Source organism: Ochlerotatus camptorhynchus, unplaced genomic scaffold (assembly GCF_037179485.1).
Source record: "Ochlerotatus camptorhynchus isolate MF236.1 unplaced genomic scaffold, CSIRO-AGI_Acam_v1.1 ptg000328l, whole genome shotgun sequence".
NCBI classification, from domain to species: Eukaryota; Metazoa; Arthropoda; class Insecta; order Diptera; family Culicidae; genus Ochlerotatus; species Ochlerotatus camptorhynchus.
The window spans coordinates 2193400-2206619 of record NW_027040816.1 but is presented as its reverse complement, the minus strand read 5'-3'; the positions used below and the strand labels follow the sequence as shown (position 1 = coordinate 2206619).

The window sequence follows — 13220 nt, the reverse complement described above, 5'->3', positions numbered from 1 at the left end:
TATGGCCGTCAGAATGGTTCATCGGTTGCGAAATGTTTAGTCCTCTCCATGCGGGTTCGTATTGGTGCGATTTGCTTGTGTTGCAGAAATGAAATTTTTTGTTAGCTGTAAGAACTGTCAATCGAAAATAAAAATAAACAACAAAACGAAAACAAACACTTTGTATGCACGGTAAGAATCAAATACCCATATATGAGTAACAGTTGAACCATTTACATTAAAAGTTGCATTACTTATTAACGAGTAAATTATTTTAAAATTTAATGTGTTGCTGCTACTAGGGATGATAAATTACTTCTTAATGAGTAGTGCCACTTTTATAGACTGTGGGTTAACTTTTACTTTTAAATGGGTGTTCGATGATTACCGTGCACATGACAGTATACACTAGTTTGTGTAAAATGATATTCAAATGTAGTATTCGTGACGTCAATCTATCCATTGGGATAAACTTAACGAATTTAAAAGTTGATACGTGTTTTGGAATGTACCAATAGCGTACCATAGCGTACCTTCAAGCATTTTGAACGTACCTCAAAGCTTCCCGGAAAACCCGTGTCCCGCTGGATAGACATACGATTTCAGCAATGACCAAGTCGATCGACCAGATTTCTACGGAAATGTGACGTACCAAATGCGTACTCTACGAATCTGTAATTCATAATTTTAACGTACCTCTTATTTTCACTTAAATGCTTATACTAAACTTTTTAAGTCGGTTTATAAATTAATTTTGAGCACGGAATTAGATTTATTGGAAAATTTATGTCCGATTTCATATAAAAAAACAGTATACTTAAGTGCATTCTAGCTAATTTGAGGACCAAAAACAGTTTTTTTATTTGCATTCCTTAAAAATATACTAATTTCGAACAAAACCGTTACTTTCATGCATAATTATAGAGACGCACGGTCTTGCTTGGAAAACTCCATCATGAGAAGTGCCTTGAAAACTTTCTGATCGGTCATGACCAACGTACCTAACTGAAAATCACTTTCTGATAGAATTTACAAGCGATTTAATTAAAAATTAATATTATTGTAAAAATTCCATTTTTTCGATGATACATAAGAAAAAAACTGATCAAATGATCAGATATCTTTCAAAACTGATTTCTAAATATCCTTGGAACACTTTCTGATTGATTAAGACCAACGTACCTAACTGGAATTCACTTTCTGTTAGAATTTACCAGTGATTTAAATCAAAATTAATATTATTTAAAAAATTCAATTTTTTCGATAATTCGTTAGAGAAAAGCTGATCAAAAGATCAGATATCTTTTTAAAATTATTCCTTAATATCCCTGGAACACTTTTTGATCGGATGATAAATTTCAAAAATTAATTTTTATTTTAATCACTGGTAAATTCTACTAAAAAGTGATTTTCAGTTAGGTACGTTGGTCATCACCGATCAGAAAGTTTTCAAGGCATTTCTCATGATGAAGTTTTCCAATCAGCACCGTGCATCTCCATAATTATTCATGAAAGTAACGGTTTTTGTTCGAAATTAGTATAAACATATGCAAAGATGCAAATAAATAAAACTGTTTTTGGTCCTCAAATTGGTTAGAATGCTTGAGTATACTGTTTTTTATACGAAATCGGGCTTAAATTTTCCGAAAAATTCAATTCCGTAACCAGAATTCATATATAAACTGATTTAAAAAGTTTAGTATAAGCATTTAAGTGAAAATACGAGGTACGTTAAAAATGAATTAGAGATTCGTAAAGTACGCATTTGGTACGTCACATTTCCGTAGAAATCTGGTCGATGAGGTACGTTCAAAATCCTTGAGGGTACGCTATGGTACGCTATTGGTACATTCCAAAACACGTATCAACTTTTAAATTCGTTAAGTTTGTCCCGCTGGATAGATTGACGTGTATTCGTGAACTCAATTCCTGAAAGTGATGCGTTATATTTCTCCATGTTTTGATTTTATCGAAGACTACAAATCAAGAAGACTGGCAACTTTTCTCTACTCCCATAAAAATGTCAAACGTCACTAATAACAGTGCCTCTTTTTTTTTCAAAGGTGGAACTTTGAAGCATAAGTGTTAGTTACACTGCTCACTAACAGTGACTGTGTGTGTGACCTAATGTCACCGAAACGAATAAGCATAACACGGTACTCGTTGTTGGTTTTTGGTTTGCTCTACAAAATTTCACGGCAATTTGTATCCTAATCCCAGCAAGCCGGTGGTTTTCCAACTCCAAGCCGAAAAACTTGTCATGGTGGATCAAGTAGAGGATTGAAACTCGGATCGATACCTAGTGAAAGTAACTTTTACTTGTGAACGGGGAACCGAAATATTGTTTAAATTGCCTGTTGGAAGCAATCAATTATAAGGAATTGGCAGCTTCCTCCACCAAGGATTCAAAAAGAAAAAAGATCCGGTACGTACATCACGATCCAACGGAAAGTGTAGCAGTATTTAATGTTGGAGAAAATGAAAATGAAAGGTTGAAGGACTACAATCCCAAACGGTACGTTTTGATAAAGAATTTTTATCTAATTTAGATGTTGTCAGAACATGAAACCAACGGATAGTGATCCTCTGTATGCTTCACAATTCTTGGAATCGACCGACCCCTTCCAGAGAATGATAAGAACAGTGTCGGATTGGCCAGTGACATTCAAATGGTCAGCGAGTACTGTGCCAAGTTGCCGAGCATTCAACTTCACTCCCCCCGCTGTGGCCAGGTGCCAAAGCCGTGCGAACTGGCATGCATTTTAGGAATGCACCATACGAATGCCCATAAATGCATCACTAAAGGGCTAAGGAAAAGTGGAAGATAATTTTGAGATAGCAAATTAATGATGGAGGAAGGTCCTACCATCATAGCCATAGTTTTAATTTTCAAAACAAATTTGCTTACGCATCTATTCAATTTCAGCTGGAATTTTACTCGTCAGCATAGAGCAAAGAAAGAAACGTTTCACTTTTTACGACAATCATAACAAAACCAATCAATGACAGCTATTTATTTCTACCCATGTGTGTGAATGCACTCGTGAATTAACACACACCATCATACACAGGTTCCACTTTTGCTCAGAAGAGGTATTGTCGTTACTGTCTCCTGATTTTTGGCAGAGTTACCAGTCTTCTTGATTTGTGTTCTTCGATTTTATCCTAACGTTACGTCAATATTATATCACAGACAAACATACACACCACATTGAACATTTATCATTTCTAACCCTACCGCTATCTAGATCTGCCGCATACACTGTGATGGGCAAAACACTCAACAGATGGCTGTAGTGTGTAAACGTCAAACGCAAGGAAATTGATTATGTGCGCCACAAGTGGCGGTAGTATCAACTGAGAAACATATGAACAGACCTTTACAAGCGATTTCGGTGAACATCTTAAGCATGTTATGTCTGCTTGTCTGTGATCATACCTTCACTATATCAACTCCGGGTTATCCGCGAAAGGGCTTGCATTTTTCTCAGGAACTTCTGAACTAACTGCAATCACCCTCTCATACTCGAAACGTGCCATGACCAAATTGGCACAACGACGCCCTATACGCTCTCTAATCAAAGCGCAGGGTGTCATTTTCGAGATATTAATGGCTTAAAATTTACTAATCATGTAATTTGAGAAATTTTCGCCCTTTTGGAATATCATTCGTGAATGTCTAATCTTGAGAATATTTTTAACGAAAAGTTACTAAGTTACTGGGTGTTTGGTATCTGAGTATGGAAGGTACTATTTAATGCTCCCTCCGTGCCTAGTCACATTAATTTGAGATTTTTAAAGTTTTTAGTTTTATTTTATTGTTTTACCTTAATACTCATTTAACGGCGCCTGCCTTCCTGGCGCGTCGGTAGCATTAGTGCTCAGCACGGAAAACAAGATCGACGGAAAACAAACCAAAGGAAAAAAAAATACTCATTTTTTCAGTGATATATAGCAGCAAACAACTGTATAATTTAACAAGTAATTCTAAAAACATTGATCGAAACGATTTGCGAGTATGCGTGGAACTGTTCTCGATTGTCATATTTCCATCGTTCAATTCGTTGTTTTTCGTTTTGCCCATGCTTTGTTGTTTTCTGTTTTTACATCCGTAAAGGTTTCTATAAGTTTTTACATTTCGGCGCCGGTGGTATAGTGGTAAGCGTGACTGCTTTCTAACACCCCAATGGGTCTGGGTTCAATCCCAGCCGAGGTCGGTGGGATTTTTCTGAGGCATAAAAATCTCTGGTCACGTCTTCCTTCGGAAGGGAAGTAAAGCCGTTGGTCCCGGCCTATGTGTGTTGAATGGGTGCGATATCCTACGCAGGTGTGGAAGCTGCCTTACTGCACATTCGGTTGCCGTCAATGGATGGCAATCGATGTCCGTTGGTGATTGGCACTATATTGCGGAACAGAGACAACGGCCGTCCCGGTCGCGTTCAAATTTCCAATTTTCCTAGCAAGTGGGTGATTTGCCCTTTATTAACTATCGGTGGTCTCCAAGATTCCAGGTTCGTCTCCTGGCAGGATCGCCAGAAATGTGAAAATCCGCCGATATTAGTTATGGGCAAATCACCCACGGCGCAGCACTTACCCGTGCAGCAGTTGAATCCAAAAAATGACCTTTTACCAACTGACAGGAAATGTGTAAGAAAAGTCATGACCTACCAAGTTATTATCCATCTCATATACAACACCATACGATGTTGCATTTATCACCTTCGGCCACAATGGGCAACCGTCTACAACAGCCGGTACAACTAAGTTCCTTTGCTGAATCGAATAGTTTGCAAAATCAACAGCCGCAATTCGGTTCGGTACAAAGCTCTCGGTCGGTTGAGTGAAGTGACACAACAGAACACAAATGCCGTGCTGCTTTCTGCTGCCGTGATGAAGGTCCTGGATGGGGACAATAAGTACCAGTACGCTCGTGCGCTCTTGGATAGAAGATCCCAGCCCAGCTTCATCTCCGAAGCACTGTGTCAAAGGCTCAACTTGAAGCGGACAAAGCTCAATTCTCCAGTCAGCGGTATCGGACAGTCTATGGTAAGGTTAACGTAGGCTATGGTGTAACCATGTCGATTGCCTCTCGCTTTGGTGCCTTCACATTCAATCTTGACTGCTTGGTTTTACCGAAGCTCACCGTTGCACTACCCAGTTGCAGCATCGACGTAACACGCTGGCGGATTCCAATGCATCTTCCACTTGCCGATCCGCAGCTCAACATTAGCCAAGGGGTTGATGTCATCATCGGCGCTGAGCTTTTCTACTTGCTTCTGGAAAACCAGCAGATAAGTCTCGATACTGGCTATCCAATCCTCAAAAAAACCGTTCTTGGTTTCGTTGTCTGTGGTAAAGTCACGGAACAAGCTACCACAGAGGTAGTTGTGCAGTCTAGTCATCTCTGCACCAACAAGTTGCTCGATTCCCAGTTGAAAAGGTTCTGGGAGATTGACAATCTTGATAGCGAGAAGGCATTCACTACAGACGAGCGGTTCTGTGAGAAACATTTTCAGCAATCCATTTCGAGAGACGAGAATGGCCGATACGTCGTTCGTCTTCCGTTGCGGGAAGAATTGGTTTCGCTTATCGGGAACTCGTATACTCCTGCACTTCGTCGACTGCTGTCGATGGAGAAGAAGTTCGACGTTGACGAAAACTTTCATGAAGAATATAGTAACGTTATGGAGGAGTACCAGAAGTTAGGCCACATGGAGGTAAATTCGCACGCGTTATCCGGCACACAGTTTTTCCTCCCCCACCACACCATCCATCGCCCAGAGAGCACAACAACAAAGACTCGAGTTGTATTTGATGGATCCAGCCATGGTGCCAACGGTCTGTCGATAAACGAAGTCATGTACATTGGACCCACAGTGCAGCCGGTCCGGTACATCCGGATGACCGCAGATACCAGCAAACTCTGTGGAGGAACAATCCATCCGAGCCAATTCGTGTTTACCAGATGGAGACGGTTATGTACGGACTGTCCAGCTCACCGTACTTGGCGACTCGAGTACTCAATCAATTGGCAACTGATGACGGAGAACACTACCCTCTCGCAGTGGAAGGGAACATACGTCGACGACGGATTGACTGGGCACGACGATCTACACACCCTTCAGGAAACTTGTGGACAGCTCATCGCCTTGCTTGAAGGTGCAAGTTTCGTATTGAGAAAATGGGCGGCCAACGATAGTGCGGCACTAGAGAACGTTCCTCCCGAGTTATGGGAAACCTCTAGAAAGTTAGAAATCGATCGTTCTACTGCCATAAAGACGCTAGGCCTTCTGTGGTTTCCTGAATCCGACCAGCTCATGTTCAAGATACCAGCCCTTCTTGAGCACGCCGTCATCACCAAGAGGGTAGTTGTGTCCGAGATGTCCCGCTTGCTCGACACCATCGCACAGTGGTTCCCCTTAGAACAAAAGTTGGCCAAAACCTCAAAATTGCTGTAAATAGGCAAAAAACAGTTGAAATAGATGTTTTTTAGCTGTACGAAGAAAACTTGACAATCAAGACATCACAAAAAGGAGTATAGTAGAACGAAAACCAATGCACAATGGTCCCAAAGCCGTATTTAGGAAGACAAAAATGTTTGCGCCCTAACCGTCAGTTTTAAGAATATGGTTTCTTAAGGAAAGTTGCTTCATATTTTTTGTTCAATCTTTTTATGTTCGTAAAATTAGGGTGGTCCATAAAATTGGTGAATTGAGTATACAAACTTTTTTATTGTTTGAGATAGACCAAAGCAGTGTTCTAAACAGTTGTAAAACAATCAATTCAAAGCAACTTTGTTGAAGACATATTGTTTTTATCTCTTATGGTTCATGAGTTATGATTTTTTTTTAAACAAACAGGTTAGGGTGGCTACTAAAATCGGTTTTCTTTGAATATATTTTCATGCGTTAATTTTTCGTAAAAACATTGTCCTGATTACATTTAGAACTTTTGATGACGCATATTTTTGCTCAAGAAACTAGGTTACTATCTTTTTTGATTAGAAAGTTAAAGGCTATTTTCTTCGAAAAAATGGCTCTTTTCAATTGGCAATATCTCAAAATGGAGCAAACCAATTTTCAAACATTTAATTTCATTAGAAACATCTTTTTTTTTCTTTATTATAGAGATTTTTAGCTATATGGCTAGTTCATCTTTTTATTGGAAACATCGTTTTTTCTTTATTTTTGGTAAAAATAAACAGCAAGAGCTTTTTCTGTTTAAAGCATTTAATTTAATTTAAAAGAAGTAATATTTTTCAGCAAAAACTAGCCATAACTTTTCAAATAAAACAGATATCAACTTAACAAAAATATGCGTCATAAAAAGTTCTTGAAGTGTCTAGCATAACAATTTCACGAGAAATGAACGTATAAAAATATATTTAAAGAATGCCGATTGTCTAGGGGCCACCCTAACCAGCTTGTTAAAAAAATATAACTCATGAACCATAAGAGATAGATATATGGTGCGTGTGTGTATGTGTGTGCGTGTTGACGTGCTTAGAAAAAGGCATTGTGAAGCTTGCTACAGTATACACCGCAGATTATATAACTTAGAAACGGATATTTTCCAAAGAACACTTAACTTGTTATTCCTAATTTCAACACTTTTCGCAAAAAATCGCAAAACACATAAAAACCTATCTGAAAGCTAATTTTTCTAGCTATCTTTTGATTACTAAAAGATAGTGGGCGGATGTGTCCGTCATATGTTTTGCTTAGTCTAAATGTGAAAAAAGTATATTTTTGCAAATTTTTTATTAGAAACTGTCACTTAAAACAGCGCAGACACTCTGTTTTACCATCCATTTGATGTGAAATAAGCCGAAGAACATTTCTTCTGAAGCAATCAAGTTGATAAACACATTATTTTTTGCTATATTTGAGCAAAACAGTAACAAGAAACAATACGATTTTTTTTCAAAAATTTGTGATATCGCTACACTATAACAACCATAAAAAATATGTTATCAACAGAACTGCACAAATCATTCAATTTAAGATACTCTTAACATGTAAAAATGATAAAAAAAATATTGAATTAAAAAAATATCAACTTTAATGTTTGAGGTTTTGGCCAGCCAGGAACCACTGTGCATCGGTCTGCTCGAGCCTGTCGTACTGTGTGCCAAAATGTTTGTGCAAACTCTCTGGGCGGAACACTTGCCATGGGATACAGATGCAAGAATGGTGGATGACTTATCGAACTGACATCCAGCAGCTATCGATCCTACAAGTTCCGAGAAGGATTCTTGCAAACACTTCTCGTCAATATTATCTTCACTGCTTTTGTGACGCTTCCACGAAAGGTTACGGGTGCTGTGTCTACGTCGTTTCGTCAGACGAAACGGGAGAGCTCCATAGTCACATTCTTACCTCGAAATCTCGTGTTGCACCACTGCGTGGACAATCCATTCCACGGCTGGAACTTTGTGCTGCGCTACTTGGAAGTCAGCTTGTGGACACTTTACATAGAACTACCGAATTCACAGCGCCAGTGACAATGTGGACCGACAGCACAATCGTTCTACACAGTTTTCATTTCCAATCGGGTGGCTGAGGTTCAACGACTTTCAAAAGCATTCGAGTGGAGACATGTTTCCACGGATTTAAACCCAGCCGACCGGATTTCGCGAGGTACCCTGGCAAGTCAGATTGTGAAAGACGATCGATGGTGGCATGGTCCCACATTCCTGCGATACCCGAAGGAGCAATGGCCAGAATCAGTATTTCCGACGCCAGATGATCAATTCGTCAACGAGGAGGCTCGTCGTGCCGTCACATTACATATCAGCACAGTAGATCAATAGCTCTTCGACCGATATTCAGAGCTCGCCAAACTGCTTAAAGGTATTACCTACTGCTACAGGTTTTACCACAACTGCAAGCTGCCAAAGGAGCAGCGCTCAACTGGATCACTGTCGCCTGATGAATGTGATCATGCGCTGAAAGTTTTAGCTCGTCTCGCTCAACGTTCCTCCTTCTCGGCGGAGGTCAAGAGGTACACTCTCCAGAAGAATTCCCCGACGCCACCGAATCTTGGACCAAAGTCCCCTCTTAGAAAAATGAACCTTTTCATGGACGAATTCGAGCCGGCTCCGGTGGTGTAGTGGTAAGCGTGACTGCTTTCTCACACCCCAATGGGTCTGGGTTCAATCCCAGTCGAGGTCGGTGGGATTTTTCTGAGGCATAAAAATCTCTGGTCACGTCTTCCTTCGGAAGGGAAGTACAGCCGTTGATCCCGGCCCATGTGTGTTGATGAATGGGTGCGATATCCTACGCAGGTGTGGAAGCTGCCTTCCTGCACATTCGATTGCCGTCAATGGATGGCAATCGATGTCCGTCGGTGATTGGCACTAGAGTGCGGAACAGAGACCGACGTTAAATAAAGGAAAAAAAAAATGGACGAATTCGGGTTGCTACGAATCGATGGTCGCTTACGCTACTCGAAGGCACCATTCGACACCAGATTTCCGAACTTGCTACCGTCCGACCACAAACTGAGCTTAATGGTCGTGCGAGCAATACACCTTAAAACATTGCACGGTGGACCTTCACTTCTGCTTGCTACGGTACGTCAACGATTCTGGCCACTCCGGGGTCGTGATCTAGCTCGTGCAGTAGCTCGTCAATGCGTCACTTGCTTTCGGAGTCATCCTAAGCTGTCAACTCAAATCATGGCACCGTTACCAGAAGTACGCACTACACCAGCACGATCGTTCTTCTATTCGGGAATGGATTACTGTGGGCCGTTTCTCGTTCGTCTGCTGAATGAGAGAGGCGCGTCGGTAAAAATGTACGTTTCGCTTTTCGTCTGTCTGGTGGTGAAGGCCGTGCACATCGAAATCGTCGCCGATTTATCCGCCGCGTCCTGTATCAACGCCGTGTAGCGTATCGTTGCGCGTTGGGGACGTATAGTGGAGCAACATTGCGGATATGCGACCGCTTTCGTCGAGGCGGATCGTGAGCACATCGCGTCGCGTAAAAAGTTCCTGCAGCAGTTCAAGGGCGACGAATGGCGAAACCATTGCTTGGACAACGGGATCAAGTTTCAGTTTATCCCCGCCCGCTCGCCACACTTCGGTGGCATTTGGGAGGCGGGAATCAAATCATTCAAATACCATTTCCGTCGCATCATGGGACTGAAAGCATTCTCGGTGGATCAGTTCCACACCGTCGTCACGCAAGTTGAAGCAGTGCTCAACTCCCGCCCCCTGTCGCCGCTCACTGATTCTCCCGATGATCTGGCGGCTCTGACGCCAGGACATTTCCTGGTCGGGGAACCACTCGTCGTATTCCCGGACCCAGATCTGAGCCACATCAATCCTGGACGGCTCAGTCGCCTACAGGATATGAAGAAAACGCTGCAGGACCTTTGGACTCGATGGTCACGTGACTATGTGAGCCAGCTTCAACAACGGACGAAGTGGAGGAAGCAACAAACCGATCTACAACCAGGTCAACTAGTTCTTCTGAAGAAGCCTCACGCTACCAAAAAGTCATGTAAATTTCGGTGCCCTGAGACCGACACATGCAAGCGGCCCAAATGACACAAAAATCAGTTGAAAGAAACGAGAAAATAAATTCAATCAACCGTACTTTTCGTCGAGTTGCGTATGTTTCGGTTTGGGAACACTTAATTTTACATGACATGTTTGTTTACGTTCCATAATTTACGTGAAAGATGGATTACGTCTCGTGTAAAAATAGTTATTTTTAAGTGTGCTGTTACAACTCTGCATTGAACAAATTCTAGAAAATTGTTTCGCTTAGCTGTACAAGTGCAAAGAGAAAATCGATGAAGAGAATCGATCATCGCGTATGCGCCCTTATGCAAGCTCACTGTCGAAGTGTAACCGATAGGTGAAATACAGTAAGTTGATAAGTGACCAGCAAATCGATAACATGTTTCAGTGCTAGTCCGAAAACCGTATTTGATCCGATCCGGCAAGTAGTTTCCCGAAACATTTACCACCATTAGACTGATGCAAATTTTGACATTTTCGCTCCACAGTGCGCAAACGGTTCCAAATCGGGTCCTGATTAGTCTCTCAAAATTTGAACTCATTTGAAAAGAAACTGACTTGGCACAAACCATTTGAAGTTTATATGGAAATTACTATGGGAAATCCAAACTTTTTGTTCATTGTCTTCTTACCTTTTTCCATATGGCACTGTTCAAAAATTCAAAAGCAATACTTATGGAAAATTTTCTCAGCTTCAACTTAGCAGAATGTAGTTGTTGAGCCAAACGTCAAATAAAATAGTTATTAATTGTTTAAGAGATGGATAATCTTATGGCATGATCGAGCAGCTGTTTTGTGAGCAACACTGTATCTTGCAGTGTGACATAGTAGCCATGATTTTTGTGCTCTATTCCAAGCGCTAGAAACACCAATGTTGCCTGCTTAACAGTTGATTGAGCATAATCGTAAGACATTAGTGGCTTGAATTATTGATAACTTTTGATGCTAACATTATATTGAAAAGTGGTTCAGGACTAAGTTGTAGCTGAGAAAATTTTCTACGAGCTCAGTTATCATTTTTTAAAGCAGAACTATATGGTAAATTGTTAGATGGATATGAACAAAACATTTGTTTTTCCCATAGTAATTTCCATATAAACTTCAAATGGTTTGTGCGAAGTCAGTTTCTTTTCAAATGAGTTCAAATTTTGGGAGATTAATCAGGACCCGATTTGGAACCGTTTGAGCACTGTGGAGCGAAAATGTCAAAATTTGCATCAGTCTATCCACCATCTGTTCAACGTACTACCCACCACAGTGTACTCAACAGATGGCGGTATTTTTTATAAATGATTCAAATTACTTCAAATCCTCTTCACAGGACATTCCGTTGTGAGATTCGATTAAATTTGAGGAATTTATGAAATTTGATTTTAAGTTCCATGACATTAAAAGTATATTTCAATATCAAACCGTATTTGAATTTCTAAGTAACCATATAAATGGTTACTTATTAAGTATTTACAAGCCAGTATTTGGTCACTATTTCCGTAATTTTAGTAACTAAAGTCATTCATTTATATTACATCAGCACTACCAGCCCTGTACTCAAATAATTCAAGCAGAACGTTGCATTAGGTTCTTAGTAACATTGTCAGATTCTCTTCGCCGCCTTTTCCTTTGTATCCCCACGGCCACGTAAGCATATTTAGCATCTAATACGAAACACAACAAGAAACGGTTATGTGCTCAACTTATTCACGAAAAAGAAAGTCGACGAAGAGAATCGATCAATGTTACTTAGGACCTAATGCAACGTTCAGCTTGAATTGTACTTCCCACTGGCCGTACCTTAAGAATACGGTGAGAGTTCATCCGAGATGACTTTTCTCACCTCACGCGCCGCGCAGAATAAGCCTCATTCACAATCCGTTGAAGTCGATTTGATTGCATTTGAGATAATCGATCAGAACTTCGCTTAAGAGGCTGCGTCAGTTTCCTGTTTAGTTTCCAAGAGTGTAACCTTTTTCTTATCTCGATGTTTTATGACAGGTTTTATAAGTTTCGTTGTTCAAGTTCTTCCGGAAGCACCATTGTTTGCAGTTTACAGGAATTCTGTATGTACAATTATCGGTACTCGCTCAAGCGCTTCAATTGGTGAAACATGAATTTCATTTTATCCGTCTTCCGAACGGGCATTTTCTCCTCGCAAATTTTAGTATGATGACCCTAAAAGCCGGCTAATGATCCTCTCCGCATTTCCACTTTCAGCATAAATTTCCCGCTGCCGATTAATTGCAATCCCGCCGATCACTACTTCAAATTGGTCTGCGATTACAGCCAAAACGATCATGTGGAAAACGATCATCATCATTTTCGGCAAACAGAGCAAGAAGTGGAGTACAAAACGAGGCACGAGATGGTGCGCAAGTGCCACATGAAAAACATTGGCAAAAAGTGCCTGATGGGACCGTACCACCAAAGTGATGTGATTGATAAGCTTTGTCGGTAGGGGAACCATTTTCGCTATTAAAAGTTTTAACGTTCATTTTCATATCACGTACGCGTCTTTGCCACCATTTTTTCCCAGAGATAATCACCACGCGTGCTGGCCGTCGCAGCTTCACCTGCTGCTGCACCGCGGAATCATCGACAGCGTCCGAAACATTCGGCAGCACGTCATTGTGACGCTTTTGTTTTTGGTAAGTTGTCCGAAGAGCAATCTGAGCGGTTTGATCCCATTCAAATGATGATATTTTCTTCCTTTCCATTT

General features: G+C 40.8%; 1 protein-coding gene across 1 annotated transcript in view; it reads left to right on the top strand.

The window, feature by feature from the left end:
* Positions 1-13220, top strand: part of bw (brown) — a 30728-nt gene that overhangs the window by 2749 nt on the left and 14759 nt on the right. Inside the window, exons 5-6 of the mRNA XM_065230155.1 lie at positions 12719-12955; positions 13038-13149. Of these exons, the coding sequence (XP_065086227.1) occupies positions 12719-12955; positions 13038-13149 (349 nt within the window). The remainder of the gene's footprint in view (positions 1-12718; positions 12956-13037; positions 13150-13220) is intronic.